Source organism: Oncorhynchus tshawytscha, linkage group LG09 (genome assembly GCF_018296145.1).
Source record: "Oncorhynchus tshawytscha isolate Ot180627B linkage group LG09, Otsh_v2.0, whole genome shotgun sequence".
Taxonomy (NCBI): domain Eukaryota; kingdom Metazoa; phylum Chordata; class Actinopteri; order Salmoniformes; family Salmonidae; genus Oncorhynchus; species Oncorhynchus tshawytscha.
In genome coordinates, this window is record NC_056437.1 from 18,062,279 (window position 1) to 18,089,279 (window position 27,001).

General features: G+C 44.9%; 1 protein-coding gene across 5 annotated transcripts in view; it reads right to left on the bottom strand.

The window, feature by feature from the left end:
- The window catches only part of LOC112257267 (ras-specific guanine nucleotide-releasing factor 2-like), a 103,542-nt gene extending 78,169 nt beyond the window's left edge, over nt 1-25,373 (bottom strand). For 3 of the 5 annotated variants that reach the window (XR_006084043.1, XM_042326646.1, XM_042326647.1), the window contains exons 1-8: nt 24,598-25,373; nt 15,839-15,945; nt 14,920-15,067; nt 13,014-13,103; nt 12,650-12,903; nt 12,451-12,530; nt 2,530-2,723; nt 2,233-2,342 (exon numbers count right to left, since the gene is read on the bottom strand). Coding sequence is in view for 4 of the 5 variants with exons in the window: in XM_042326646.1 (XP_042182580.1) it covers nt 2,233-2,342; nt 2,530-2,723; nt 12,451-12,530; nt 12,650-12,903; nt 13,014-13,103; nt 14,920-15,067; nt 15,839-15,945; nt 24,598-24,936 (1,322 nt within the window). In the remaining variant the exon portion in view is untranslated. The remainder of the gene's footprint in view (nt 1-2,232; nt 2,343-2,529; nt 2,724-12,450; nt 12,531-12,649; nt 12,904-13,013; nt 13,104-14,919; nt 15,068-15,838; nt 15,946-24,597) is intronic. The other 2 variants (XM_042326645.1, XM_042326644.1) reach the window with 1 other exon arrangement.
- Between the last annotated feature and the right edge of the window lie 1,628 nt (nt 25,374-27,001).

The following is a 27,001-nucleotide window of genomic DNA, read 5'->3' on the forward strand; positions in this document are numbered from 1 at the left end:
TCTACACCACTGTTAGCTACAGCTACCTTATCTATGCAACCACTGTTAGCTACAGTTACATTTTCTACACAACCACTGTTAGCTACATTATCAACACAACCACAGTTATCTACATTATCAACACAACCCCAGATAGCTACATTACCTACACAACCACTGTTAACTACAGCTACATTATCTACACAACCACTGTTTACTACAACTACATTATCAACACAACTACTGTTAGCTACATTATCAACACAACTACTGTTAGCTAAAGCTACAGTATCCACACAGCTACTGTTAACTACATGATCTACACAACCACTGTTAGCTACATTATCTACACAATCACCCTTTGCTACACTATCGACACAACCACTGTTAGCTACATTATCAACATGACTACCATTAGCTACAGCTACATTATCCACACAGCCACTGTTAGCTACATAACCCACACAACCACAGTTAGCTACATAATCTACACATCCACCATTAGCTACATTCTCAACACAAACAATGTTAACTACATTATCACCACAACCACTGTTATCTACATATACAACATACACGCTGTTATCTACAGCTAAAGTCATAAGTTTACATACACCTTAGCCAAATACATTTAAACTCAGTTTTTCACAACTCCTGATATATAATCCCAGTAAAAAGTCCCTGTCTTAGGTCAGATAGGATCACCACTTTATTTTAAGAACGTGACATGTCAGAATAATAGTAGAGAGAATGATTTATTTCAGCTTTCATTTCTTTCATCACATTCCCAGTGGGTCAGAAGTTTACACTCAATTAGTATTTGGTAGCATTGCCTTTAAATTGTTTCAGTTGGGTCAAACGTTTCGGGTAGCCTTCCACAAGCTTCCCACAATAAATTGGATGAATTCTGTCCCATTCCTCCTGACAGAGCTGGTGTAACTGAGTCAGGTTTATTGGCCTCCTTGCTCGCACACTTTTTCAGTTCTGCCCACAAAGGATTGAGGTCAGGGCTTTGTGATGGCCTCTCCAATACCTTGACTTTGTTGTCCTTAAGCTATTTTGCCACAACTTTGGAAGTATGCTTGGGGTCATTGTCCATTTGGAAGACATTTGCAACCGAGTTTTAATACTGATGTATTGAGATGTTGCTTCAATTATATCCACATCATTTTCCTCCCTCATGATGCCATATGTTTTGTGAAGTGCACCAGTCCCTCCTGCAGGAAAGCACCCTCACAACATGATGCTGCCAACCCCGTGAATCACGGTTGGGATGGTGTTCTTCGGCTTGCAAGCCTACCCCTTTTTCCTCCAAAGATAACGATGGTCATTATGGCCAAACAGTTCTATTTTTGTTTCATCAGACCAGACGACATTTGCAAACCGTAGGATGTCTTTTTTATGGCAGTTTTGGAGCAGTGGCTTCTTCCTTGCTGAGCGGCCTTTCAAGTTATGTCGATATAGGACTTGTTTTACTGTGGATATAGATACTTTTGTACCTGTTTCCTCCCGCATCTTCACAAGGTCCTTTGCTGTTGTTCTGGGATTGATTTGTACTTTTCGCACCAAAGTACTCTCATCTCTAGGAGACAGAACGAGTCTCCTTCCTGAGCGGTATGACAGCTGCGTGGTCCCATGGTGTTTATACTTGCGTACTATTGTTTGTACAGATGAACGTGGTACCTTCAGGAATTTAAAAAAAAGGAGAGCCGCGCACTCAAAGAGCTCAGATGCAAAAACTTAAAGTGTTTGGAAATTGCTCCCAAGGATGAACCAGACTTGGGAGGTCTACAATTTCTTTTCTGAGGTCTTGGCTGATTTCTCTGGATTTTCCTATGATGTCAAGCAAAGAGGCACTGAGTTTGAAGGTCGGCCTTGAAATACATCCACAGGTACACCTCCAATTGACACATTATGTAAATTAGCCTATCAGATGCTTCTAAAGCCATGACATCATTTTCTGGAACTTTCCAAGCTGTTTAAAGGCACAGTCAACTTAGTATATGTAAACTTCTGACGTACTGGAATTGTGATACAGTGAATTATCAGTTCAATATTCTGTCTGTAAACAATTGTTGGAAAAATGACTTGTGTCATGCACAAAGTAGATGTCCTAACCGACTTGCCAAAACTATAGTTTGTTAACAAGACATTTGTGGAGTGGTTGAAAAACTAGTTTGAATGACTCCAACCTAAGTGTATGTAAACTTCCTACTTCAACTGTACATTAACAGATACATTATCCACACTCACTTTGACAGCTCCTCTAGTTTTGACTTGGCAAACTCCAGGCTCTTGCGCTCCACGTGCTCATGAGGTGTGTGTGCCAGCAACTCATGGAGACTGATGATGTAACGAGGAATCTAAAACACATCGGAAAGATGTCTGACTGTCTGTCAGTCAGGCGACATATAGCTCTACATGTGAGGAGAGAGGAGGTCTGGGTCATATGGTAGATGTGGAAGTTGAGGGGTTAAAGGTCGGAGGTTAATGAGGTCTGGATGTGTGTGTGTGTGTGTGAGTGTGTGTGCATGCGCATGCGTGTTTTACCTGGAACATGGGGTATGTGAGGAAGGTCTCTAGCATGCGTTCCTCACAGGCAGTATTAGTCTCATACTGCTTCAGCAGCTTGTCAAAGTCTCTGTTCTGTTTACAGTTGGCCAGGACCTGCAGGCTGTACTGGTGGTTCCTCACAAACTCCTGGTAGATATTCAGCATGGGCAGCAGAATGTCAAACAGGTCCGCTAGAGAGAGAGCAAGAGAGACATTGCTACACATTATACACACATAATAAATTACACTGAACAAAAATGTAAAAAAATATAAATGCAACTGAGTTACAGTTCATATAAGGAAATGTATTAGGCCCTAATCTATAGATTTAACATGACTGAGAATACAGATCTGCATCTGTTTGTCATAAATAACTTTTTTTAAAGGTAGGGGTGTGGATCATAAAAACAGTCAGTATCTGGTGTAACCACCATTTTCCTCATGACACATCTCCTTCGCATAGAGTTGATCAGGCTATTGATTGTGGCCTGTAGAATGTTGTCCCACTCATGGCTGTGCAAAGTTGCTGCATATTGGTTGGAACTGGAACATGCTGATGCACACGTCAATCCAGAATATCCCAAACATGCTCAATCGGTGACATGTCTGGTGAGTATGCAGGCCAGCTTCCAGGAATTGTGTACAGATCCCTGTAACATGGGGCCATGCATTATGATGCTGAAACATGAGGTGATGGCGGTGGATGAATGGCACGACAATGGGCTTCAGGATCTCGTCATGGTATCTCTGTGCATTCAAATTGGCATCAGTAAAATGCAATTGTGTATGTAGCTTAGGCTTGCCTGCCCATACCATAACCCCACCGCCACCATGGTGCACTCTGTTCACAATGTTGACATAAGCAAACCGCTTGCCTACACGACGTCATACACGCTGTCTGCCATCTGTCCGGTACAGTTAAAACCGAGATTAATTTGTGAAGAGAACACTTCTCCAGCATGCCAGTGGCCATCGAAGGTGAGCATTTTCCCACTGAAGTCGGTTACGACACCGAACTGCAGCCAGGTCAAGACCCTGGTGAGGAGATTCATTATTTTAAATATGCTATTGGACCAAAAACAGATCTGGCTAATTAATCTATATGGGCCAAATAATGATGATCCACGCTTCTTCGAAAATATATATATATATTATAATCTATTGAGCTCACAAGCAACAAATTAATCTATTATTATTGTGGGAGATTATAATATGGTTTTAAGTACCTCAATGGATCGTAAAGGAATTCCCACTACAAACATTCACCCTCAAGCACTTAAGGACATCACAAATATCATGGCTACATTAGAACTAGTGGATATATGGAGGCTACCTTGTAGTTTACCAATAAAATGGGAGGATGGTGAAGTAGACATACTTGGTATTCATATCTCAAAAAAATATACATTAACTTACCACAATCAATTTCAATAGGAAGTTTGCAAAAATAGATAAGATTCTGCAACCATGGAGAGGTAAATACTTGTCTATTTATGGAAAACCCACATTGATTAACTCTTTGGTCCTATCACAGTTTACTTACTAATGGCTCTGCCTACTCCAGACAACTCGTTTTTTAAATAAATAAAACAATATTTCCTTTTATTTGGAATGCTAAGTCAGACAAAATTAAATGTGCCTATTTATATAATGAATATGAATTTGGCGGGCTAAAATGATTAAATATTAAAGCTTTAAACCTCTCACTAAAAGATTCACTCATACATTGGTTATACTTAAACCCCAAATGGTTCTCCAGTAGATTATAAAGAAAGGCCCATGCTGTCTTCAAAATTTGCCTTTATACAGATTACAATTTCTCATTTCTGACTAATTGAAAATGACATTTTGTTTAAAGTATCGCCCTTTCTTCAACAAGCCATACAAAACTGGTTACAATTTCAGTTTTATCCTCCAGAAAATATAGAACAAATATTACAACAAATGTTATGATTAAACTCAAATTTACTGATGAATAAAAAAACATTCTTTACGGAAAAAATGGTTTAAAATGTTATTATATTTATTACTGATATTATTAATAGAAACTGTGGAGTTATGTCACATATGCAGCTATCGAAAATATGAGAATGTCTGTTCAATCCAAACTTACTGTCACGAACCTCGCCGAAGATGGTGCCTCTTCCTGTTCGGGCGGTGCTCGGCGGTCGTCGTCGCCGGCCTATTAGCTGCCATCGATTCCCTTTCCGTTTGTTTTGGGTTATTGGGTAATTGGTTACACCTGTTTTGTATTAGGGTTTGTTTGTAGGGTATTTAAGGGCACTAGGCCCACTGGGTATTTGTGCGGGCTTGTTTTTGTTACTCTGTGTTTGATGGTGTGATTTATTCGTGTAGCAGGACTATTTTGTCCTGTTGTTTGGACTGGCAACTTATATACACCCTGTGTGTTGGCGTGACTGTTTTGTTGTGCTGGGGAATAAATTTGAAAAGAAAGACTGAACCCTGCTCTCTGCGCCTGATTCCACCCACCACTCCTAGTTGATCGTAACACTTACAACCAACTGATTGCAGCATTACCACATGGAGGAGGCAAGTGGAAAAGGGAGAAGGTAGGGACTGTTTTGTCTGCCATATATTAAAGATACAAATTGGCTGAAAGGAATTGAGATAAATATATTAATATACCAGCTTCATTTGAGGACAAAAATGTTGACAGCTGCGTCATACAGGTTGCAAAATAAATGGGAAGAGATTTTTGATGTACCGATTCCATGGCACATGGTTTATGAACTGGTACAAAAAACAACATTTGATTCAAAACTTGAGTTTTTCAATGTAAATTACCATACAAAATAATTGGCACCAACAGAATGCTATATACAGTTGAAGTCGGAAGTTTACATACACTCAGGTTGGAGTCATTAAAACTCGTTTTTTCAACCACTCCACAAATATCTTGTTAACAAACTATAGTTTTGGCAAGTCGGTTAGGACATCTACTTTGTGCATGACACAAGTCATTTTTCCAACAATTGTTAACAGACAGATTATTTAACTTATAATTCACTGTATCACAATTCCAATGGGTCAGAAGTTAACCTACACTAAATTGACTGTGCCTTTAAACAGCTTGGAAAATTCCAGGAAATTATGTCATGGCTTTAGAAGCATCTGATAGGCTAATTGACATAATTTGAGTCAATTGGAGGTGTACCTGGGGATGTATTTCAAGGCGAACCTTCAAACTCAGTGCCTCTTTGCTTGACATCATGGGAAAATCCAAAGAAAACAGCCAAGACCTCAGAAAAAAAATTGTAGACCTCCACAAGTCTGGTTCATCCTTGGGAGCAATTTCCAAATGCCTGAAGGTACCACGTTCATCTGTACAAAGAATAGTATGGAAGTATAAACACCATAGGACCACACAGCCGTCATACCGCACAGGAATGAGACACATTCTGTCTCCTAGAGATGAACGTACTTTGGTGTGAAAAGTACAAATCAATCCCAGAACAACAGCAAAGGACCTGGTGAAGATGCTGGAGGAAACAGGTACAAAAGTATCTATATCCACAGTAAAACAAGTCCTATATCTGTAACGGGATTCTTCCGTCGAAGGAGAGGCGGACCAATACGCAGCGTAGTTGAAGTTCATGGTTTTTTAATAAGAAAAACTATACATGAACAAACTACAAAACAATAAATGTGAAAACCCGAAACCAGTCCCGTGTGGTACAAACACTGACACAGGAGACAATCACCCACAAAACCCAACACCAAACAGGCTACCTAAATATGGTTCCCAATCAGAGACAATGACTAACACCTGCCTCTGATTGAGAACCATATCAGGCCAAACACAGAAACAGACAAACTAGACACACAACATAGAATGCCCACTCAGATCACACCCTGACCAAACAAAACATAGTTTGCTTTGTATGTTTCTATGGTCAGGGTGTGACAGTACCCCCCCCCAAGGTGCGGACTCCGGCCGCAAAACCTGAACCTATTGGAGAGGGTCTGGGTGGGCATCTGTCCGCGGTGGCGGCTCTGGTGCTGGACGTGGCCCCCACTTCACCATAGTCTTAGCCCGCCACATTGTCCGCTTCAGTGGCCTACTAACCACGGCGACCCTTCTAAATGACCCCACTGGACTGAGGGGCAGCTCGGGACAGAGGGGCAGCTCGGGACAGAGGGGCAGCTCCGTACTGGCTGACGACTCTGGCAGATCCTGGCTGACTGGCTGCTCTGGCAGATCCTGGCTGAATGGCGGTTCTGGGAGAACCTGGCTGACTGGCTGCTCTGGCAGATCCTGGCTGAATGGCGGTTCTGGCAGATCCTGGCTGAATGGCGGTTCTGGGAGAACCTGGCTGACTGGCTGCTCTGGCAGATCCTGGCTGACTGGCGGCTCTGGCTGCTCCATGCTGACTGGCGGCTCTGGCTGCTCCATGCTGACTGGAGGCTCTGGCTGCTCCATGCTGACTGGCGGCTCTGGCTGCTCCATACAGACTGGCAGCTCTGGCTGCTCCATGCAGACTGGCAGCTCTGGCTGCTCCATGCAGACTGGCAGCTCTGGCTGCTCCATGCAGACTGGCAGCTCTGGCTGCTCCATGCAGACTGGCAGCTCTGGCTGCTCCATGCAGACTGGCAGCTCTGGCAGCTCCATGCAGACTGGCAGCTCTGGAAGCTCCTTGCAGACTGGCAGCTCCTTGCAGACTGGCAGCTCCTGGCAGACTGGCAGCTCCTGGCAGAAAGGCAGCTCTGGCAGCGCTGGACAGGCGGGAGATTCCGGCAGCTCTGAACAGGCGGGAGACTCCGGCAGCGCTGTAGAGGAGGAAGGCTCTGGCAGCGCTGGACAGGCGGGAGACTCCGGCAGCGCTGGAGAGGAGGAAGGCTCCGGCAGCACTGGACAGGTGGGAGCACCTGTAGGGATGGGACGGAGAGACAGCCTGGTGCGGGGGGCTGCCACCGGAGGGCTGGTGCGTGGCGGTGGTACCGGATAGACCGGACCGTGCAGGCGCACTGGAGCTCTTGAGCACCGAGCCTGCCCAACCTTACCAAATTGAATGCTCCCGGTCGCCCTGCCAGTGTGGCGAGGTGGAATAGCCCGCACTGGGCTATGCAGGCGAACCGGGGACACCATGCGCCAGGCTGGTGCCATGTAAGCCCATGGCTCGATGCCCACTCTAGCCCGGCCGATACGCGGAGCTGGTATGTACCGCACCGGGCTATGCACCCGCACTGGGGACACTGTGCGCTTCACAGCATAACACGGTGCCTGCCCGGTCTCTCTAGCCCCCCGGTAAGCACAGGAAGTTGGCGCAGGTCTCCTACCTGTCTCATCCACGCCGCCGTGCTGCCTCCTCATACCAGCGCCTCTCCGCCTTCGCCACCTCCAGCTCTTCTTTGGGGCGGCGATATTCTCCAGGCTGTGCCCAGGGTCCTTTACCATCCTCTCAAACTCATCCTCCCATGTCCAGTACTCCTCGCGCTGTTCCTGCTGCCACTGCCTGTCACCACGCCGCTTGGTCCTGTTGTGGTGGGTGATTCTGTAACGGGATCCTTCCGTCGAAGGAGAGGCGGACCAATACGCAGCGTGGTTGAAGTTCATGTTTTTTTAATAAGAAAAACTATACATGAACAAACTACAAAACAATAAATGTGAAAACCCGAAACCAGTCCCGTGTGGTACAAACACTGACACGGGAGACAATCACCCACAAAACCCAACACCAAACAGGCTACCTAAATATGGTTCCCAATCAGAGACAATGACTAAAACCTGCCTCTGATTGAGAACCATATCAGGCCAAACACAGAAACAGACAAACTAGACACACAACATAGAATGCCCACTCAGATCACACCCTGACCAGACAAAACATAGAAACATACAAAGCAAACTATGGTCAGGGTGTGACAATATCGACATAACCTGAAAGGCCGCTCAGCAAGGAAGAAGCCATTACTCCAAAACCACCATAAAAAAGCCAGATTACGGTTTGCAACTGCACATGGGGACAAAGATCATACTTTTTGGAGAAATGTCCTCTGGTCTGATGAAACAAAAATAGAACTGTTTGGCCATAATGACCATTGTTGTGTTTGGAGGAAAAAGGGGGAGGCTTGCAAAGCAAAGAACACCATCCCAACCATGAAGCACGGGGGTGGCAGCATCATGTTGTGGGGGTGCTTTGCTGCAGGAGGGACTGGTGCACTTCACAAAATAGATGACATCATGAGGGATGAAAATTATGTGGATATATTGAAGCAACATCTCAAGACATCATTCAGGAAGTTAAAGCTTGGTCGCAAATGGGTCTTCCAAATGGACAATATCCCAAGCATACTTCCAAAGTTGTGGCAAAATGGCTTAAGGACAACAAAGTCAAGGTATTGGAGTGGCCATTGCAAAGCCCTGACCTCAATCCTATATCAAATGTGTGGGCAGAACTGAAAAGGCGTGTGTGAGAAAGGAGGCCTACAAACCTGACTCAGTTACACCAGCTCTGTCAGAAGGAATGGGCAAAAATTCACCCATCTATTGTGGGAAGCTTGTGGAAGGCTACCCGAAACGTTTGACCCAACTGAAACAATTTAAAGGCAATTCTACCAAATACTAATTGAATGTAAACGTGTATGTAAACGTCTGACTGTCACAATAGTTATAAGGAGTGGACCAAGTTGCAGAGTGGTATGTTTCCATCCATTATTCTGGAAGAGAAATTCAAAGAACAAAAACAATAAAGCGAAAAAACCGAAACGTGAAGCTCAAAGTAGTGCTCGCAGGCAAGATCCCACAAAGCACAATGGGGAAATGGCTGCCTAAATATGATCCCCAATCAGAGACAACGATAAACAGCTGCCTCTGATTGGGACCATATCCAGGCCAACATAGATCATTAATCACCTAGATAAACCACCCTAGTCACTGTCACGCCCCAACCAGCATAGAGAATAAACAGCTCTCTATGGTCAGGGCGTGACAGTACCCCTCCCAAAGGTGTGGATTCCGACCGCAAAACCTGACTTAATAGGGGAGGGTCCGGGTGGGCATCTACCGTCGGGGGTGGCTCCGGTGCGGGGCGAAGTACCCACTCCGCTCGCAGGTACATCATCCTCCATGGCGGCTCTGGTGCGGGGATCGTCGCCGGAAGCTTCGGACCGTGGATCCTCACCGTAGGAACCGGACCGTGGGTCATCGCCGTAGGAACCGGACCATGGACTGTCTCAGGAGGTTCCGGACTGTGGACCGTCGCCAGAGGCTCCGGACCATGGAACAGTCGTCATAGGCTCCGGACCATGGAACTGTCGTCATAGGCTCCGGACTGGGAACTGTCGCCGGAAGCTCCGGACTGGGAACTGTCGCCGGAAGCTCTGGACTGGGAATGGTCACCGGAAGCTCCGGACTGGGAACTGTCACCGGAAGCTCCGGACTGGGAACTGTCGCCAGAAGCTCTGGACTGGGAACTGTCGCAGAAGCTCTGGACTGTGGAGGCGCACTGGAGGCCTGATGCATGGGGCCAGTACAGGTGGCACCGGGCTGGTGACACGCACCTCAGGGCGAGTGCGGGGAGGAGGCACAGGACGTACTGGACTGTGGAGGCACACTGGAGGCCTGTTGCGTGGGACCGGTACAGGTGACACCGAGCTGATGACACGCACCTCGAGGCGAGTGTGGGGAGGAGGCACAGGACGTACTGGACTGTGGAGGCGCACTGGTGGTCTGGAGTGTAGAGCTGGCACAACGCGCCCTGGACAAATGACCACCTTCGCACGGCAAGTGCAGGAAGCTGGCACAGGACGCACTGGGCTATGAAGGCGCACTGGGGATACAGCGCATAGAGCCGGCGCAGGATATCCGGGACCGAGGAGGCACACTGGAGACCAGGCGCTCTGAGCCGGCACAACCCGTCCTGGACAGATACCCACTTTAGCACGACAAGTGCGAGGAGTTGGCACAGAACGCACCGGGCTGTGAATGCGCACTGGAGACACAGTGCGTATCACTGCAAAACATGGTGCCTGACCGGTCACACGCTCCCCATGGTGAGTACGGGGAGTTGGCTCTGGTTCCAAACCTGGCCCCCCCCAAAAATAATTTGAGGCTGCCTCTCGGGCTTCTGTCGTGGCCGTGAACCCCGGTGTCATCGTCGTTGTTGTTCTCTCGCTGTCTCCATCTGCTCCCATGGAAGGCGATCCTTACCGGCCAGGATCTCCTCCCACGTCCAGGATCCCTTACCGTCCAAGATATCCTCCCATGTCCAGGATGTCTGCTCCTCCTGGCCACGCTGCTTGGTCCGTTTGTGGTGGGATCTTCTGTCACATTCGTTATAATAAGTGGACCAAAGCGCAGCGTGATCTGGGTTCCACATCTTTTATTTACTAAGTGAAACTCACAGCAAACCGAAACGTGAAGCTAACAATAGTGCTAACAGGCAACTATCCATAGACAAGATCCCACAAAACACAAAGGGGAAATGGCTGCCTAAATATGATCCCCAATCAGAGACAACGATAAACAGCTGCCACTGATTGGGAACCATAACAGGCCAACATAGAAATATAAATCACCTAGATGACCCACCCTAGTCACATCCCGACCTAACCAACATAGAGAATAAAAAGCTCTCTATGGTCAGGTTGTGACACTGACCCACTGGGAATGTGATGAAAGAAATGAAAGCTGAAATAAATCATTCTCACTACTATTATTCTGACATTTCACATTCTTAAAATAAAGTGGTGATCCTAACTGATATGACAGGGAATTTTTACTAGGATTAAATGTCAGGAATTGTGAAAAACTGAGTTTAAATGTATTTGGCTAATTTGTATGTAAACTTCCAACTTTGTATATGGGGCATACAACAATCTCAGCTCTGTAGATTTTGCAAAGAGACAGAATCACTAGAAATGTATTATGGTATTGCCCCTATGTAACTTCCTATGTTTGTTTCTGGTCACAGGTTCAGGAATGGTTAAAATATCACAACTTTCACTTAAAATTAACCTTACAAATAGCAGTGTTGAGCGATTTGGAAAGCCATAGTCAGTCAATAAATAATATAATACTTGTAGGAAATATCTATCACAATCTATGGATACTATACAATTAGATAGGTTCAAAATGTATGTAAAACATCACAGCACAATTTTTAAATATATGGCACATGGAAACCAAACGAGGGTGGTCTATGGTGATAGGTGTGATGGGCTGAGAGTGGCTGAGGGGCGGGATTAAAGAGCTTATGTTTGGTAATGTATTATTGTTATGTGATTGCTTTATATAAAAGTACCATGTATATGTAAAATGTATGTACAGAAATCTTGCTTGTTTGTAGGTGACCAAATACTTATTTTCCACCATAATTTGCAAATAAATTCATTAAAAATCCTACAATGTGATTTTCTGGATTTTTTCCCCTCATTTTGTCTGTCATAGTTGAAGTGTATCTATGATGGAAATTACAGGCCTCTCTCATCTTTTTAAGTGGGAGAACTTGCCCAATTGGTGGCTGACTAAATATGTTTTTTTGCCCCACTGTATTTATATGTACATATTGTTATTCATTCCTTTACACTTGTGTGTAAAAGGTAGTTGTTGTGAAATTGTTCGATTACTTATTAGATATTACTGCATGGTAGGAACTAGAAGCACAAACATTTTGCTACACTCACATTAACATCTGCTAACCATGTGTATGTGAGCAATAACATTTGATTTGATTTGTGCACACATTTTTATGTGTATCGAAAATACATAGGATCTTTTTATTTCAGCTCATGAAACATGGGACCTTTACTTGCTGCATTCATATTTTTGTTCATAGCTAGATTCATGCACAGATCCTAGAAATACAATACATTGATAGAACAGGTCGCAAGACGATTCCATATTGATAATCAAAGAGTTCAGCATTAAATAACCCACTGTTTAAGCACTCTACTCACCCAGCACCAGAGTGGGCCAGTTGGCTATCCGAGCCTTCAGCCCCTGGTGGAAGATCTCATGGAGGAACATGATGGTCTCACTGAGGACAGAGAGAAGAAGAAGAGATGTAGTTGAGATCTCAGGCCTACCAGGTGAAGAAGATGCTTCTGACATCGTAGTCTGCGTGTGTGTGCGTGCTTTCATATGCATGTCTGTTACCTATTGAGGAAGATGCTGCTGACGTCATCGTGGCTGATGGGAGGTTTCTTGGAGCTGGCGGCCATACGTAGTGGTCTGAGGAAGAAGTTGACCAGGACAGAGAGCTGGCATACGTACTCTGTCTCTGCCTCCACCATGTTAAATACGATGTGGTTCCTCTTCCTCATGTTCTCAGCTTGTGGAGAACAGATGTAGTCCTGAACAATGATCTTCCACTTCCTCCGACACAGCCAGCCTCGCATGAAACTCTGGACCTGGAGGTGAGACAGGACACGGTCAGAATACACACATAAATATAGGTCAGAATACCTATCAAAGCCTTGAGGGAAAAGTAATCAAATACCGTAGAGACAATTGCTGATACCTTTTTGATCTTTTTAATGTCTGGATCCTCCTCCTCTTCATTAGTCTGGCAAGGCAGCATCCTTTCCTTGTCCTTATTCAACAGTACGATCTCGAAGAACACAGTCAGATCCGTGTGAGTGTGTGTGTATGTTTGTGTGGGTATGTGTGTGTATGTGTGTGTGCGTATGTGTGTGTGTGTCTATTAGAGGTCGACCGATTATGATTTTTCAATGCCGATACCGATTATTGGACGACCAAAATAAGCCGATACCAATTAATCGGACTTATTTGTAATAATGACAATTACAACAATACTGAATGAACACTTATTTTAACTTAATATAATACATCAATAAAAATCCATTTAGCCTCAAATAAATAATTAAACATGTTCAATTTGGTTTAAATAATGCAAAAACAAAGTGTTGAAAAAGTAAAGGTGCAATATGTGCCATGTAAAAAAGCTAACGTTTGAGTTCCTTGCTCAGAACATGAGAACATATGAAAGTTGGTGGTTCCTTTTAACATGAGACTTCAATATTCCAAGGTAAGAGGTTTTAGGTTGTAGTTAATATAGTATTTATAGAACTATTTTCTCTATACCATTTGTATTTCATATACCTTTGACTATTGGATGTTCTTATAGGCACTTTAGTATTGCCAGTGTAACAGTGTAGCTTCCATCCCCCTCCTCGCCCCTACCTGGGCTCGAACCAGGAACACAACGACAACAGCCACCCTCGAAGCAGCGTTACCCATCGCTCTACAAAGGCCGCGGCCCTTGCAGAGCAAGGGGAATAACTACTCCAAGTCTCAGAGCGAGTGACGTTTGAATCGCTATTAGCGCGCACCCCGCTAACTAGCTATCTGTTTCACATCGGTTACACCAGACATTAGGCTGATAGGCTTGAAGTCATAAACAGCGCTGTGATTGCGAAGAGCTGCTGGCAAAATGCACAAAAGTGCTGTTTGAATGAATACTTACGAGCCTGCTGCTGCCTACCATCGCTCAGTCACACTGCTCTATCAAATCATAGACTTAGTTATAACACACAGAAATACAAGCCTTTGGTCATTAACATGGTAGAATCCAGAAACTATCATTTCGAAAACAAAACGTTTATTATTTCAGTGAAATACGGAACCGTTCGGTATTTTATCTAACGGGTGGCATCCCTAAGTCTAAATATTCTTGTTTACATTGCACAACCTTCAATGTTATGTCATAATTACGTAAAATTCTGGCAAATTATTTCGCAATGAGCCAGGCTGCCCAAACGGTTGCATATACCCTGACTTTGCATGCAATGAACGCAAGAAAAGTGACACAAATTCACCTGGTTAATATTGCCTGCTAACCTGGATTTCTTTTAGCTAAATATGCAGGTTTAAAAATATATACTTCTGTGTATTGATTTTAAGAAAGGCGTTGGAGTTTATGGTTAGGTACAGTCGTGCAACGATTGTGCTTTTTTCGCAAATGCGCTTTTGTTAAATCATCGAGCTGAAAGTCCATATTGCCCAAAGACAGCCCCGAAACCTGAAGGATCTGGAGAAGGTCTGTATGTAGGAGTGGGCCAAAATTCCTGCTGCGGTGTGTGCAAACCTGGTCAAGAACTACAGGAAACTTATGATCTCTGTAATTGCAAACAAAGGTTTCTGTACTAAATATTAAGTTCTGCTTTTCTGATGTATCAAATACTTATGTCATGCAATAAAATGCTAATTAATTACTTAAAAATCATACAATGTGATTTTCTGGATTTTTGTTTTAGATTCCGTCTCTCACAGTTGAAGTGTACCTATGATAAAAAATTACAGACCTCTACATGCTTTGTAAGTAGGAAAACCTGCAAAATCGGCAGTGTATCAAACACTTGTTCTCCCCACTGTATGTATGTATGTGTATGAGTGTGTGTGTGTACCTCTGCTTTCAGCCTCTCTATCTCTGTGTCCTGGTCCTCTAACTGGGTGCGTATCTGGTTGGCCGCCACCTTCTCTGTCTCCATGATCTGGACCAGGTGGATGTACTTCTGCATCAGGACCTCGCGCTCAATGATGATGTCAGAGTAACTACAGGTGGAATGGTAAGTGTTGAATGTTAAAACTAAGTTGACATGGTGAACATTGCACAGCGAACATCAATACATATTACCAAGAAAAATAATTTTCAAAGTTAATATTATAGCATTAATTTATTCATAATCCATCAATGTACATTAGTAACAGCAGAACATACACATCTAGTTCAGTGGTAGTCTCTGGGGGAGGGAGGGGGAGGGAGGGAGGGAGGGAGGGAGGGAGGGAGGGAGGGAGGGAGGGAGGGAGGGAGGGAGGGAGGGAGGGAGGGAGGGAGGGAGGAGGGAGGGAGGGAGGGAGGGAGGGAGGGTACAGCAGGGAGGGAGGGAGATGTTATGATTAGTGGGAACAAGAGAAAGAGAAGAGACAGAGAGAGCGAGACGGAGTGTTGAGGTCAGGGGTGTGTTGTAATCACTATGGCAGTACAGCACCAAAGTGTGACCTAAATGTGAACCGCTCCGAGCAGAGCACGCGCACCCACACACACACAATCTCTTACAAATGGAGCAGACATGTGGAGAGGGGATTCTGTGTGTGTGTTTAGCGTGTGGATCACTATACAGTCACTGTGTGTCTTAGAGCAGATCAAGCCACACTGGCTACTTAGGGGAGAGTCAGCTGTTGCATTTACATGTGTGTCATGAGTACAACAAGCAAGCCAGACCCAAATCAAGCCCTAACTCCTATCCTTCCCCCAGCCCCTAGCTGCTACCTCTTGTAAAGAGGTGTTGAGGTTTTGTTGTTGGATAGACTCCATCCTCTTACCTGGCCTGTTGGATATACTCCACCCACTTATTGCAGTCTGACTCCTCCTCTGTCCGCAGCTCCAGAGGCTTCTGACCGTCATGGCCAAACACCACCAGGAAGTAGTGCTGGAGGAAACAGGAAACAGAAATACTATTACATGGTAAACAAGAAACAGAATCAACATGTGAAGGTGCTACTCAATCAATTGCAGGTATCAGATCAAATCAAAGTTTATTTGTCACGTGTGCCGAATACAACAGGTGTAGACATTACAGTGAAATGCTTACTTACAGGCTCTAACCAACAGCGCAAAAAAATATATTAAGTGAACAATAGGTAAGTAAAGAAATAAAACAACAGTTAAAAAGACAGTGAAAAATAACAGTAGCGAGTTTATAGACAGTAGCGAGGCTATAACAGTAGCGAGGCTATATACAGTAGCGAGGCTATAACAGTAGCGAGGCTATAGACAGTAGCGAGGCTATATACAGTAGCGAGGCTATAACAGTAGCGAGGCTATAACAGTAGCGAGGCTATAGACAGTAGCGAGGCTATAGACAGTAGCGAGGCTATAGACAGTAGCGAGGCTATAGACAGTAGCGAGGCTATAGACAGTAGCGAGGCTATATACAGTAGCGAGGCTATAGACAGTAGCGAGGCTATAGACAGTAGCGAGGCTATAACAGTAGCGAGGCTATAGACAGTAGCGAGGCTATAACAGTAGCGGGGCTATAGACAGTAGTGAGGCTATAACAGTAGCGAGGCTATAACAGTAGCGAGGCTATAGTAGCGAGGCTATAACAGTAGCGAGGCTATAACAGTAGCGAGGCTATAGCGATAACAGTAGCGGCTATAACAGTAGCTATAACAGAGGCTATAACAGTAGCGAGGCTATAACAGTAGCGAGGCTATAGACAGTAGCGAGGCTATAACAGTAGCGAGGCTATAGACAGTAGCGAGGCTATAACAGTAGCGAGGCTATAGACAGTAGCGAGGCTATAGACAGTAGCGAGGCTATAGACAGTAGCGAGGCTATAGACAGTAGCGAGGCTATAACAGTTGCGAGGCTATAGACAGTAGCGAGGCTATAACAGTAGCGAGGCTATAGACAGTAGCGAGGCTATAACAGTAGCGAGGCTATATAACAGTAGCGAGGCTATAACAGTAGCGAGGCTATAGACAGTAGCGAGGCTATAACAGTAGCGAGGCTATAGCAGTAGCGAGGCTATATACAGTAGCGAGGCTATAACAGTAGCGAAGCTATAATAATAGCGAGGCTATAACAGTAGCGAGGCTATATACAGTAGCGAGACTATATACAGTAGCGAGGCTATAGACAGTAGCGAGGCTATAACAGTAGCGAGGCTATATACAGTAGCGAGGCTATATACAGTAGCGAGGCTATAACAGTAGCGAGGCTATAGACAGTAGCGAGGCTATAGACAGTAGGCTATAACAGTAGCGAGGCTATAACAGTAGCGAGGCTATAGACAGTAGCGAGGCTATAGACAGTAGCGAGGCTATAGACAGTAGCGAGGCTATAACAGTAGCGAGGCTATAGACAGTAGCGAGGCTATATAGCAGGCTATAGACAGTAGCGGCTATAGCTATAGACAGTAGCGAGGCTATAGACAGTAGCGTAGGCTATAACAGTAGCGAGGCTATAGACAGTAGCGAGGCTATAACAGTAGCGAGGCTATAGACAGTAGCGAGGCTATAACAGTAGCGAGGCTATAGACAGTAGCGAGGCTATAACAGTAGCGAGGCTATAGACAGTAGCGAGGCTATAACAGTAGCGAGGCTATAGACAGTAGCGAGGCTATAACAGTAGCGAGGCTATAGACAGTAGCGAGCGTATAACAGTATAACAGTAGCGAGGCTATAGCAGTAGCGAGGCTATATACAGTAGCGAGGCTATAACAGTAGCGAAGCTATAACAATAGCGAGGCTATAGACAGTAGCGAGGCTATAACAGTAGCGAGGCTATAACAGTAGCGAGGCTATATACAGTAGCGAGGCTATAGACAGTAGCGAGGCTATAACAGTAGCGAGGCTATAGTACATAGACAGTAGCTAAGGCTATATATAGACAGTAGCGAGGCTATAGACAGTAGCGAGGCTATAGACAGTAGCGAGGCTATAGACAGTAGCGAGGCTATAACAGTAGCGAGGCTATAGACAGTAGCGAGGCTATAACAGTAGCGAGGCTATAGACAGTAGCGAGGCTATAACAGTAGCGAGGCTATAGACAGTAGCGAGGCTATAACAGTAGCGAGGCTATAGACAGTAGCGAGGCTATAACAGTAGCGAGGCTATAGACAGTAGCGAGGCTATAACAGTAGCGAGGCTATATAGACAGTAGCGAGGCTATAACAGTAGCGAGGCTATAGACAGTAGCGAGGCTATAACAGTAGCGAGGCTATAACAGTAGCAAGGCTATAACAGTAGCGAGGCTATAGACAGTAGCGAGGCTATAACAGTAGCGAGGCTATATACAGTAGTGAGGCTATAACAGTAGCGAGGCTATATACAGTAGCGAGGCTATATACAGTAGCGAGGCTATATACAGTATCGAGGCTATATACAGTAGCGAAGCTATAGACAGTAGCGAGGCTATATACAGTAGCGAGGCTATAGACAGTAGCGAGGCTATAGATAGGCACTGGTTAGTCGGGCTGATTGAGATAGTATGTACATGTAAATATGGTTAAATTGACAATGCATATATGATGAACAGAGAGTAGCAGTAAAAGATGTTTGTAGTGCTTTCAGAAGTGTTTGATTTGCACAGCAGCATGTCCTGGAATGCCACACAAGCTCAAGCTCACACACATTCACACACACACACACACACACACACACACACACACACACACACACACACACACACACACACACACACACACACACACACACACACACAAACACATAGACACACACACACACACGTAGACACACACACACAAGTTGCTCTTTCTCTGACAGGAATCCAATAAACACGCAATTTCCTCCATGTTAGGCGTTCCCACCACATAAACAATACTCTCAGAATATAAAGAATGAGTTAATTGTTTAAAATGTTTTTAAAAATGTAGAGAACATTTCTTGAGTCCTTGCCACTGGGCATGAAAAGCAGGAAATGTCGTCCCAAATGACTTCTATCTGTGACTCAGTTCACTGACCAAAACACATTAGAGGGAACAGGAGAGTGCTATAAAGGTCATAGTACAGAACCAGGTTTCCTGCAAAATAAACAATTGTCTTATTTACCCAGCAAACATGACCCCATTGGCCCCATATGGATATTCAGTGGGCAAGGTGGGCACGGGCTAGCCCACAGCAATCCCACATCAGCCCAATTAATACATAAGGCTCATCGACCTAATGTGGGCAGCCTACATGGGGACAATATTTTAGCCCGGACTGGGCCCACATTGTCAATCAAATCAAATCAAACCATTTTGTCAATGTGGACATGTTTGCTGGGTAACTACTGTGGGTAACTTCTGCCCACTCATTCCTTGGGAGGAAAGGAGAGTGACTGTTTATGTAAGAAAGACTGTGAAAAGAATGTCTCTATTCTATTCTATTCTATTTGACAATATTGTTACATTTTGAATGTTCAATTTCTATTTTAAATTAGAATGTCATTTAATACAATTATTAATATAATGTCACCAATGATCTGCTAATTTAGAAAAAAAAGATGTGAATCTGTATGCGATACATAAAAGGCTGGACTCAATGACAATATGTTTTCATAGAATTAGATTCAAATTCCACCACAAGCCGTTGTTTATATCAAATAAAATCAGATGATACAAAAATGTGCATGTATATAGGCGGGTAAGAGACACTAGTGTGAGCAGAGAGAGGCTTGGGGGCTTGTTTGTGTTGTGTGTGCATATGTGTGTGTGTGTGGATGTATGTGTGTGTGCAGGTTACATAACGACCAGGGCTTGTGCAGCTTCTTACTGCTGCTCATCCGGCCTCCCCAGCCTAAGGTCTGCTGTCAGCTGGGGGATAAAAATGAGAGAGAGTACTTTATTTTTAGTATTTGGCCCAAAACAAGTACTTTTATTTTAATATTTGAATGGTTATTTGTAAAAACCAAATAGTCTACCAAATTGTATTCGAGGGTATTTTCAAATACTTATTTGTAATGCTATTTTCAAGTACCTGGGATAAATGCATGGGTGTGTATTTGAGTATTTCCAAATACATTAAACTACTTGTCCAAAAATATTTTTGAATACTTACTTTGAAAGTGTGTGAAAGTAACAGATATTTGAAATAGTATTTGAACCCAGGTCTTGTGTGTATGTGAATGTGTGTGTGTGTTCATGCATTTAATGTGTGTTAATGTGAGGACAGATGAATGATTTCTGCTGGTTAGCTGGCTACCATGGCTGTTTACAGCAGCAAAACACAAACATGCCCCCCCCGCCCGCCCGCCCCCTCTCTCTCTGGTGGATTTTTGTGGTATTATATGCTGGTTCTAAATGTAGTTTCATTGCTTTACTTGACGTAACAAAATGGTCTCTCATCTTCTCTCAGTCTCTCTGTAACTGTCACAGTCAGTCAGACACTGTCACAGCAGAGTTTCACACACAAAACCTCTAAAAACCCTCCCTTCAGTCCCTCCTCCTCTTCTCATCATAATAAATACTGTCAATCACATCCCAGCGCTCTCTCTCTCCTCATCTATATTTCTCTCTACTCATCTTTAGCCTCTCTCTCTCTCCCTCAGCCCATCCCTCTTTCACTATTTCCCCAGCCTCCTCTTAGCCTTATCATCTCCCATTCTCTCCCTCCTTCTCTTTTTCTCTAATTATCTCTCCCCCTCTTTCTGAGAAAACTTGTAGGCTACCTTACATAACATTTCTTGAAGTGCTTCTGTGTGTATGCTGTGCGTGGTGTGTTGACAGCGATGTGTGGGTGTGAGTGTGTGTGTGTGTGTGTGTATGATGTGTTCTAAAACTGTGCCACTTCAACAACCATAGTAACCATGGTAACCCCTCAATCAGCCGACTGGCTGGCGCTGAAGTAGTCATCTTATTAGCACAAAGAACTTTCCTCTGCGGAGAGGTATATTATATAACAACTTACATAAAGAGAGAGATCAGAAAGAGAGAGAAAAACAGAGATAGAGAGACAGAGAACACGAGAGAGAGAGACAGAGACAGGCAGTGAGACAGACAGAGAGAGACAGAGAGAGAGACAGACAGGCAGAGAGACAGAGAGCGTGCGCGAGAGAGAGACAGACAGGCAGTGAGACAGACAGAGAGATACAGACAGACAGACAGACAGACAGACAGACAGACAGACAGACAGACAGACAGACAGACAGACAGACAGACAGACAGACAGACAGACAGACAGACAGACAGACAGACAGACAGACAGACAGAGACAGGCAGTGAGAGAGACACAGACAGACAGAGAGCATGCACAAGAGAGAGACAGAGACAGGCAGTGAGACAGAGAGACACAGACAGACAGACAGACAGACAGACAGACAGACAGACAGACAGACAGAAAGACAGACAGACAGACAGACAGACAGACAGACAGACAGACAGACAGACAGACAGACAGACAGACAGACAGACAGACAGACAGACAGACAGACAGACAGACAGACAGACAGACAGACAGAGAGCGTGCGTGAGAGAGAGAGAGACAGAGACAGGCAGTGAGACAGACAGAGAGAGACACAGACAGACAGACAGACAGACAGACAGACAGACAGACAGACAGACAGACAGACAGACAGACAGACAGACAGACAGACAGACAGAACACTTACAGGCAGCCAGTATTCCCTATTTTTTGCAGCCCCTCCCTACCCTCCTTCGCTCGTCCTCCATATAAAACAATTCATGCTTTATTTGGCCTCATTTGCATCTGTAGCTCTCAATGTTGCTTCAGGGTCCTTTGCATGCCCCCCCCTCCCAAAAGCATTAAAGGAAACACTGATTCCCAAACTGCTGCTGTTTGCTAATTTACAGTCTGACCCCCCCCCAACCCTGCCTTTTCACCAGCGACTGAGCCTTCACATGGAACTATCTCCCCTCTCACACACTGTCTACAGCCTCAGAGCCCACAGCAAGGCTACAGAGACACATGCTATCCTCCACTACCTCACAAGACCAACACCACACACACACTCGCACATACACACACACACTCAAACACACACACACACAGACAACCAGGACCAGAGACATTAACACAATGCACAGCCCAAACCCCCCAGACATGTACAGTTGCTACAGTAGTTGATAAAAGTTTTTTAAATGATGACAACAGCAACTTTAAGGAGATGAGGCTGCTGCTAGGCACAATATATTCCAAACTGCTCAGTGTGTGTGTGTGTGTGTGTGTGTGTGTGTGTGTGTGTGTGTGTGTATCTGCAATGTTTTTGTCTGTGTGTGGTTTGTGTGTGTTTGTTTTTGTCTGGTTTAAACGTTTAAAGGCAAAGCAGCTAGCAAGGTACTTCTCTGTGCGGTCATGGGCAGCCTAGCTGTAGGCCTATGGAAAAGAGGGTGCTTTCTAAATCCATGAGTGTCCAGATATCTTTGACCTTTGACCTGTTTGAATCCTTTTCGACTGTAATTGTGATACATAGGATTCAAATAAAGTATCTAATGTGTGCATGTGTGCACGTGTGTGTTTGTGTTTGCATGTGTGTTACTGTTTGAGTGTCTGTGTGTGTTTTTGTGTGTGCGTTTTTAAACCCCTCTCACTTTGCAGCCTTTGGAGTTGTGTGTTTGTTGTCCACTAAGTGGCCTTTATCCAACAGGATCAAACACTGTATTGTTTGGGATGTACCATGAATATGCTAAGCTGAAGCACCAGGTAGAAATTAATTAGGTTTACAACACCTTAGTAATAACATTGTAATAATATCTATTGTTATAATACTGTTATAAGACTGTTCTATACCTGTTTGCTGCTCAGCTGTATCAAACCTGTTAAGGAGCATGTTCCCTACCAAGTGGTCAAAACGTTGACCTCACACACACTATAAACCAGGGGTTCCCATTCCCAACTTTTGTCTCCCAATTTATATTAACCCTCTATTTAATTATACATAGTCTTTTACAGAAAGGGAATATATCAATTGATAGCGACAGAGTCACACATTGTATAACTGCTTGAATTTAAGCCGTAGCTCAGATTCTGAATGTCATAGAGACAGACCATATATCCCCCATGTGCATCAGAGTTGCGTCTTCCCCCAGCGGTTTACAGCTTGTTTCTAGCCAAAAGCATCACAGATTTCAGTGCCGTTATAGATCGGTATATAAAATCGCAAATAACCCTCAAATCACGGAAAGTTCCACGCTCCCAGGTAACTTTGGGGGGCACGACCCCTAGAATGGGAACCTCTGCTATAAACCACATGCACACATCACATTTCACACACACACCTGAGCTGAGCAGAATACAGTGCACACAGGAGGTTCAGTGACCTCATTTACAACATGCAATCACTGGAGTAACAGAATCTGAGGGGGGGAAAGAGAGTTATATACTACAGTTGCAATTTCTCATGTTGCAGTAAGGTTTGGTCAATGTTTAATGGAGACATATGACTATAACTGAGTACCACCAGAGCTAGCTGTGAGAGCTAGATAAGGGTGTCAGACATGGGGTGCGGGGGCCATCTGATGTGGCCAAATGTTATCTAATCAATGTGTGTTCCCAACACCAGCAACCACCAACCTCTCAGATAACATGGCAAGATCTGATGTGACAATAAAAATCCCTCTTCCTGGTGCCTCCAGGCTATGAGCTAATCACTGTCTTACTAGATGATGATTGCGGTGGTGTGTTGGGGATTTTTTGTTGTTGTCCTATTTTCACCTTTCTGACACTTCTGATCTAATTAGTGTTTTCAACTAAAATAAAAATGTAATAAGCACAAGGACCTGGACATGATTTTTGAAGCTAAATGATGTTGATACCCCTGATTTAGAGGCTGTAAAGTGATGTTAATATGAAGTGAGTAGCCTATATTTAGTACAGGACACGGATGCAGGTGTTGGTTTCAGGGTCATTTCAAAGGCAGGGGTTGAATACCGTACCGCGTCAAGAGGCACACATTGGAGATACACAGACAGATACTGAGTATGCAAAGAGCTTGAGAAACACAGAGATATATACAAATACAGATTAATGGAAAAACATTTATATAAGAAACATTTGCATTGATGTGCGTATCCAAAGGTAGACTACTGTACTGTATACAGAGAAAGTGAACATGCTGTCTCCACTCTCCAAATGTGAGGATGTAAAGTAAACAGGAAAACTGTCTTGTTGCCAGTTACTGACTCCATGCAGCTCATCACAATAACAAAGATGTCGGCCAGTAATGGAGCTCTTCATATGGCTACTTGACTAGTATTTCCATATTTAGCTTTAGTTCACTACATTGGAATATAGTACAGCAACTGTCATGAGGATATGGCAAAGTAGTCTGCACTGCCATGTTCTAAAATCACAACACTTCTAGTGTAAAGCCACATTTAGAAATATTCTACACATTCTACATGTATTCCAGGTAGCCTATGGAGGAAATCAATTGTCATCCCTCAATCCCACCTCTCCTCTCAACTAAAGTGCACCTTCTCTGCTTAATCCTCGTCCTTAATCTGTTTTATGCAAGAAAACAGGGAGACAAACCTGTGTCAACACTGCGAGCAGAGACCAAAACACAGAACCATGTCTGGTGCACTGCACTACAGTGGTAACTAGGGTACCTAACCCACCTGCTGCTTGTCCACAGTCTCCTTGCTGACCGCGGAGCCTTTGTGCGCGGGAACCCTCTCGCACGTGCACCCCTCCAGCAAGTAGATCCCAGAGGGCCGCGTGCTCTGGTCGTTGTCGAAGTAAAAGAGCACATTCTGGTAGAGAGCGAAGTACTTGTCGTTCCACCGACTGTTCTCCGTAGACTTCTTGCTCAGGATACCGCGTTTTGTGCCCTCTTTGCGCGCGACAACCGACAGATATAGAGCGTGGCCCTCATTATATCGCACGCTCTTCTGCATTTTCCGTGAGACCCCTTCTCGCTGTCGATTTCGATAAGTGATCATTGTTGTTGATGTCATATCTGTGACATCTCTCTCATATTTTCAAAGAGAGTTGGACAGGAAATGAGGGAGAGGAAGTAGATGTGGAGGAGCGAAAGAGGTAATCCAAGTTTACCACTGACGTGCAGGGAAAAGTTTGGAGTCCTATCCACGCAGCGCGCTGCAAAGCAGCAGACACTAGCGCCTTCTACTCACTCAGAAGGACTCACCAACCAGAAATTAATCTATAGACCCACGTTGCAATGCCTCAAACTTTCAGAAAGTGTTCTGAACGGACCCAAATGACAAGAAAATGTATATACACAATGGAAAATCGCACAATTGTATCGTTCAGGCTGTAGGTGCGTAAAACCAAAATAGATTGAGGGAACAAACGGTGAAAACAGCGCTAATCGGATTTGACAGGTCGCTCTGGACTAGAGCTACTGTCTGTCACTGTAGCATAGCCTGGTTACTGTCTGTCCTTCGGTGCGGGACGACTGACGGTCATTGTACAGTCTAGTTGCAGCGTTTGCGCCTCCCTCGCGCTCAGTTGTAGGGGCGGACTGGGACAAGAATTCTGCCTTGGAATTTTATCCACACCAGCCCACATCACTGCATCTGCCACCAACTCATCGCTAACCATACACACACAACCCATCACCACAAATACACCCTACACCCTGACCCTACACACCCGATTTAGACACAGGCAGTAGTGCTGACATATAACATTGGCAGTACAGTACAGATTTCGCGACCATTTCTGTACCAGTGACTGGTGAGACATGGTCCTCTTCCTCTTTTTTAACCAGCTCATGTTGAAAACAAATACAAGATGTAAACACACCACTGGAGATACAGCTCACGAGTGGTGTAAAGTACTGAAGTAAAAATACTTGAAAGTACTAATTAAGTCATTTTTTGTGTGTATCTGTACTTTACTATTTCTATTTTTGACTACTTTTACTTCACTACATTCTTAAATCAAATAATGTACTTTTTCCTCCATACATTTTCCCTGGCACCAAAAAGTACTCGTTACACTTTCAATGCTTAGTAGGACATGAAAATGGTCCAATTCACACACTTATTAATTATTAAGAGAACATCCCTGGTCATATTGCCTTTGATCTGGCAGACTCACTAAATACAAATGCTCAGTTTGTATATGATGCCTGAGTGTTGGAGTGTGGATAAGGACACAAAAAGTGCCAACCTGTGCCGGTCCTGTGCCTGCTCCTTGCACTCTCCCTCAAGTGCCTGTCCCCAGTCCGGTGCGTCCTGTGCCTGCTCCTCGCACTCGCCCTGAGGTGCATGTCGCCAGTCCGGTGCCATCTGTGCCGGCCCCACGCATCAGGCCTCCAGTGTACCTTCCCAGTCCAGAGCTTCCGGCGACGGTCCCCAGTCCGGAGCCTCCTGAGACGGTCCACGGTCCGGAACCTCCTGCGACGGTCCTCGGTCCGGACCCTCCAGCTCCATGGCCGGAGCCTTCCCCTGTGCCGATGCCCAGTCCAGGCGTCCAGTTCAGCTCCATGTCCGGAGCCTTCTCCCGTGCCGGTGCTCAGTCCAGATACGGCGCCCAGTCCTGCTCCATGGCAGGAGCCTTCCTCTTCACTGATGTCCAGTCCAGATCATGTGCCCAGTCCCGCTCCATGGCAGGAGCCTTCATTGATACCGAGGTCCAGTCTAGGCACAGTGTTTAGCCCAGGTCCATGGCTGGATCCACGGGATGAGCGGGTTCTTCGGGCCAGCACCAGAGTTGCCACCAAAGATGGTGGATCTGCGAGCTGAGCGGGTTCTTCATCCCGCACCAGAGCCGCCCCCGATGCTGGCGGATCCGCGGGATAAGCGGGTACTTCGCCCCGCACCAGAGCCGCCACCGACACTAGACACCCCCCCTAACCCTCCCTTTTGGTTTCAGGTTTTGCGGCCGGAGTCCGCACCTTTAGGGGGTACTGTCACGTCCTGACCATAGAGAGCCCTTATTTTATATGGTAGCGTAGGTCAGGGCGTGACTGGGGGGTTTTCTAGTTATTATTTTCTATGTGGGGTTCGAGTTTAGTTTTTCTATGTTGGTGTTTGGTATGATTCCCAATTAGAG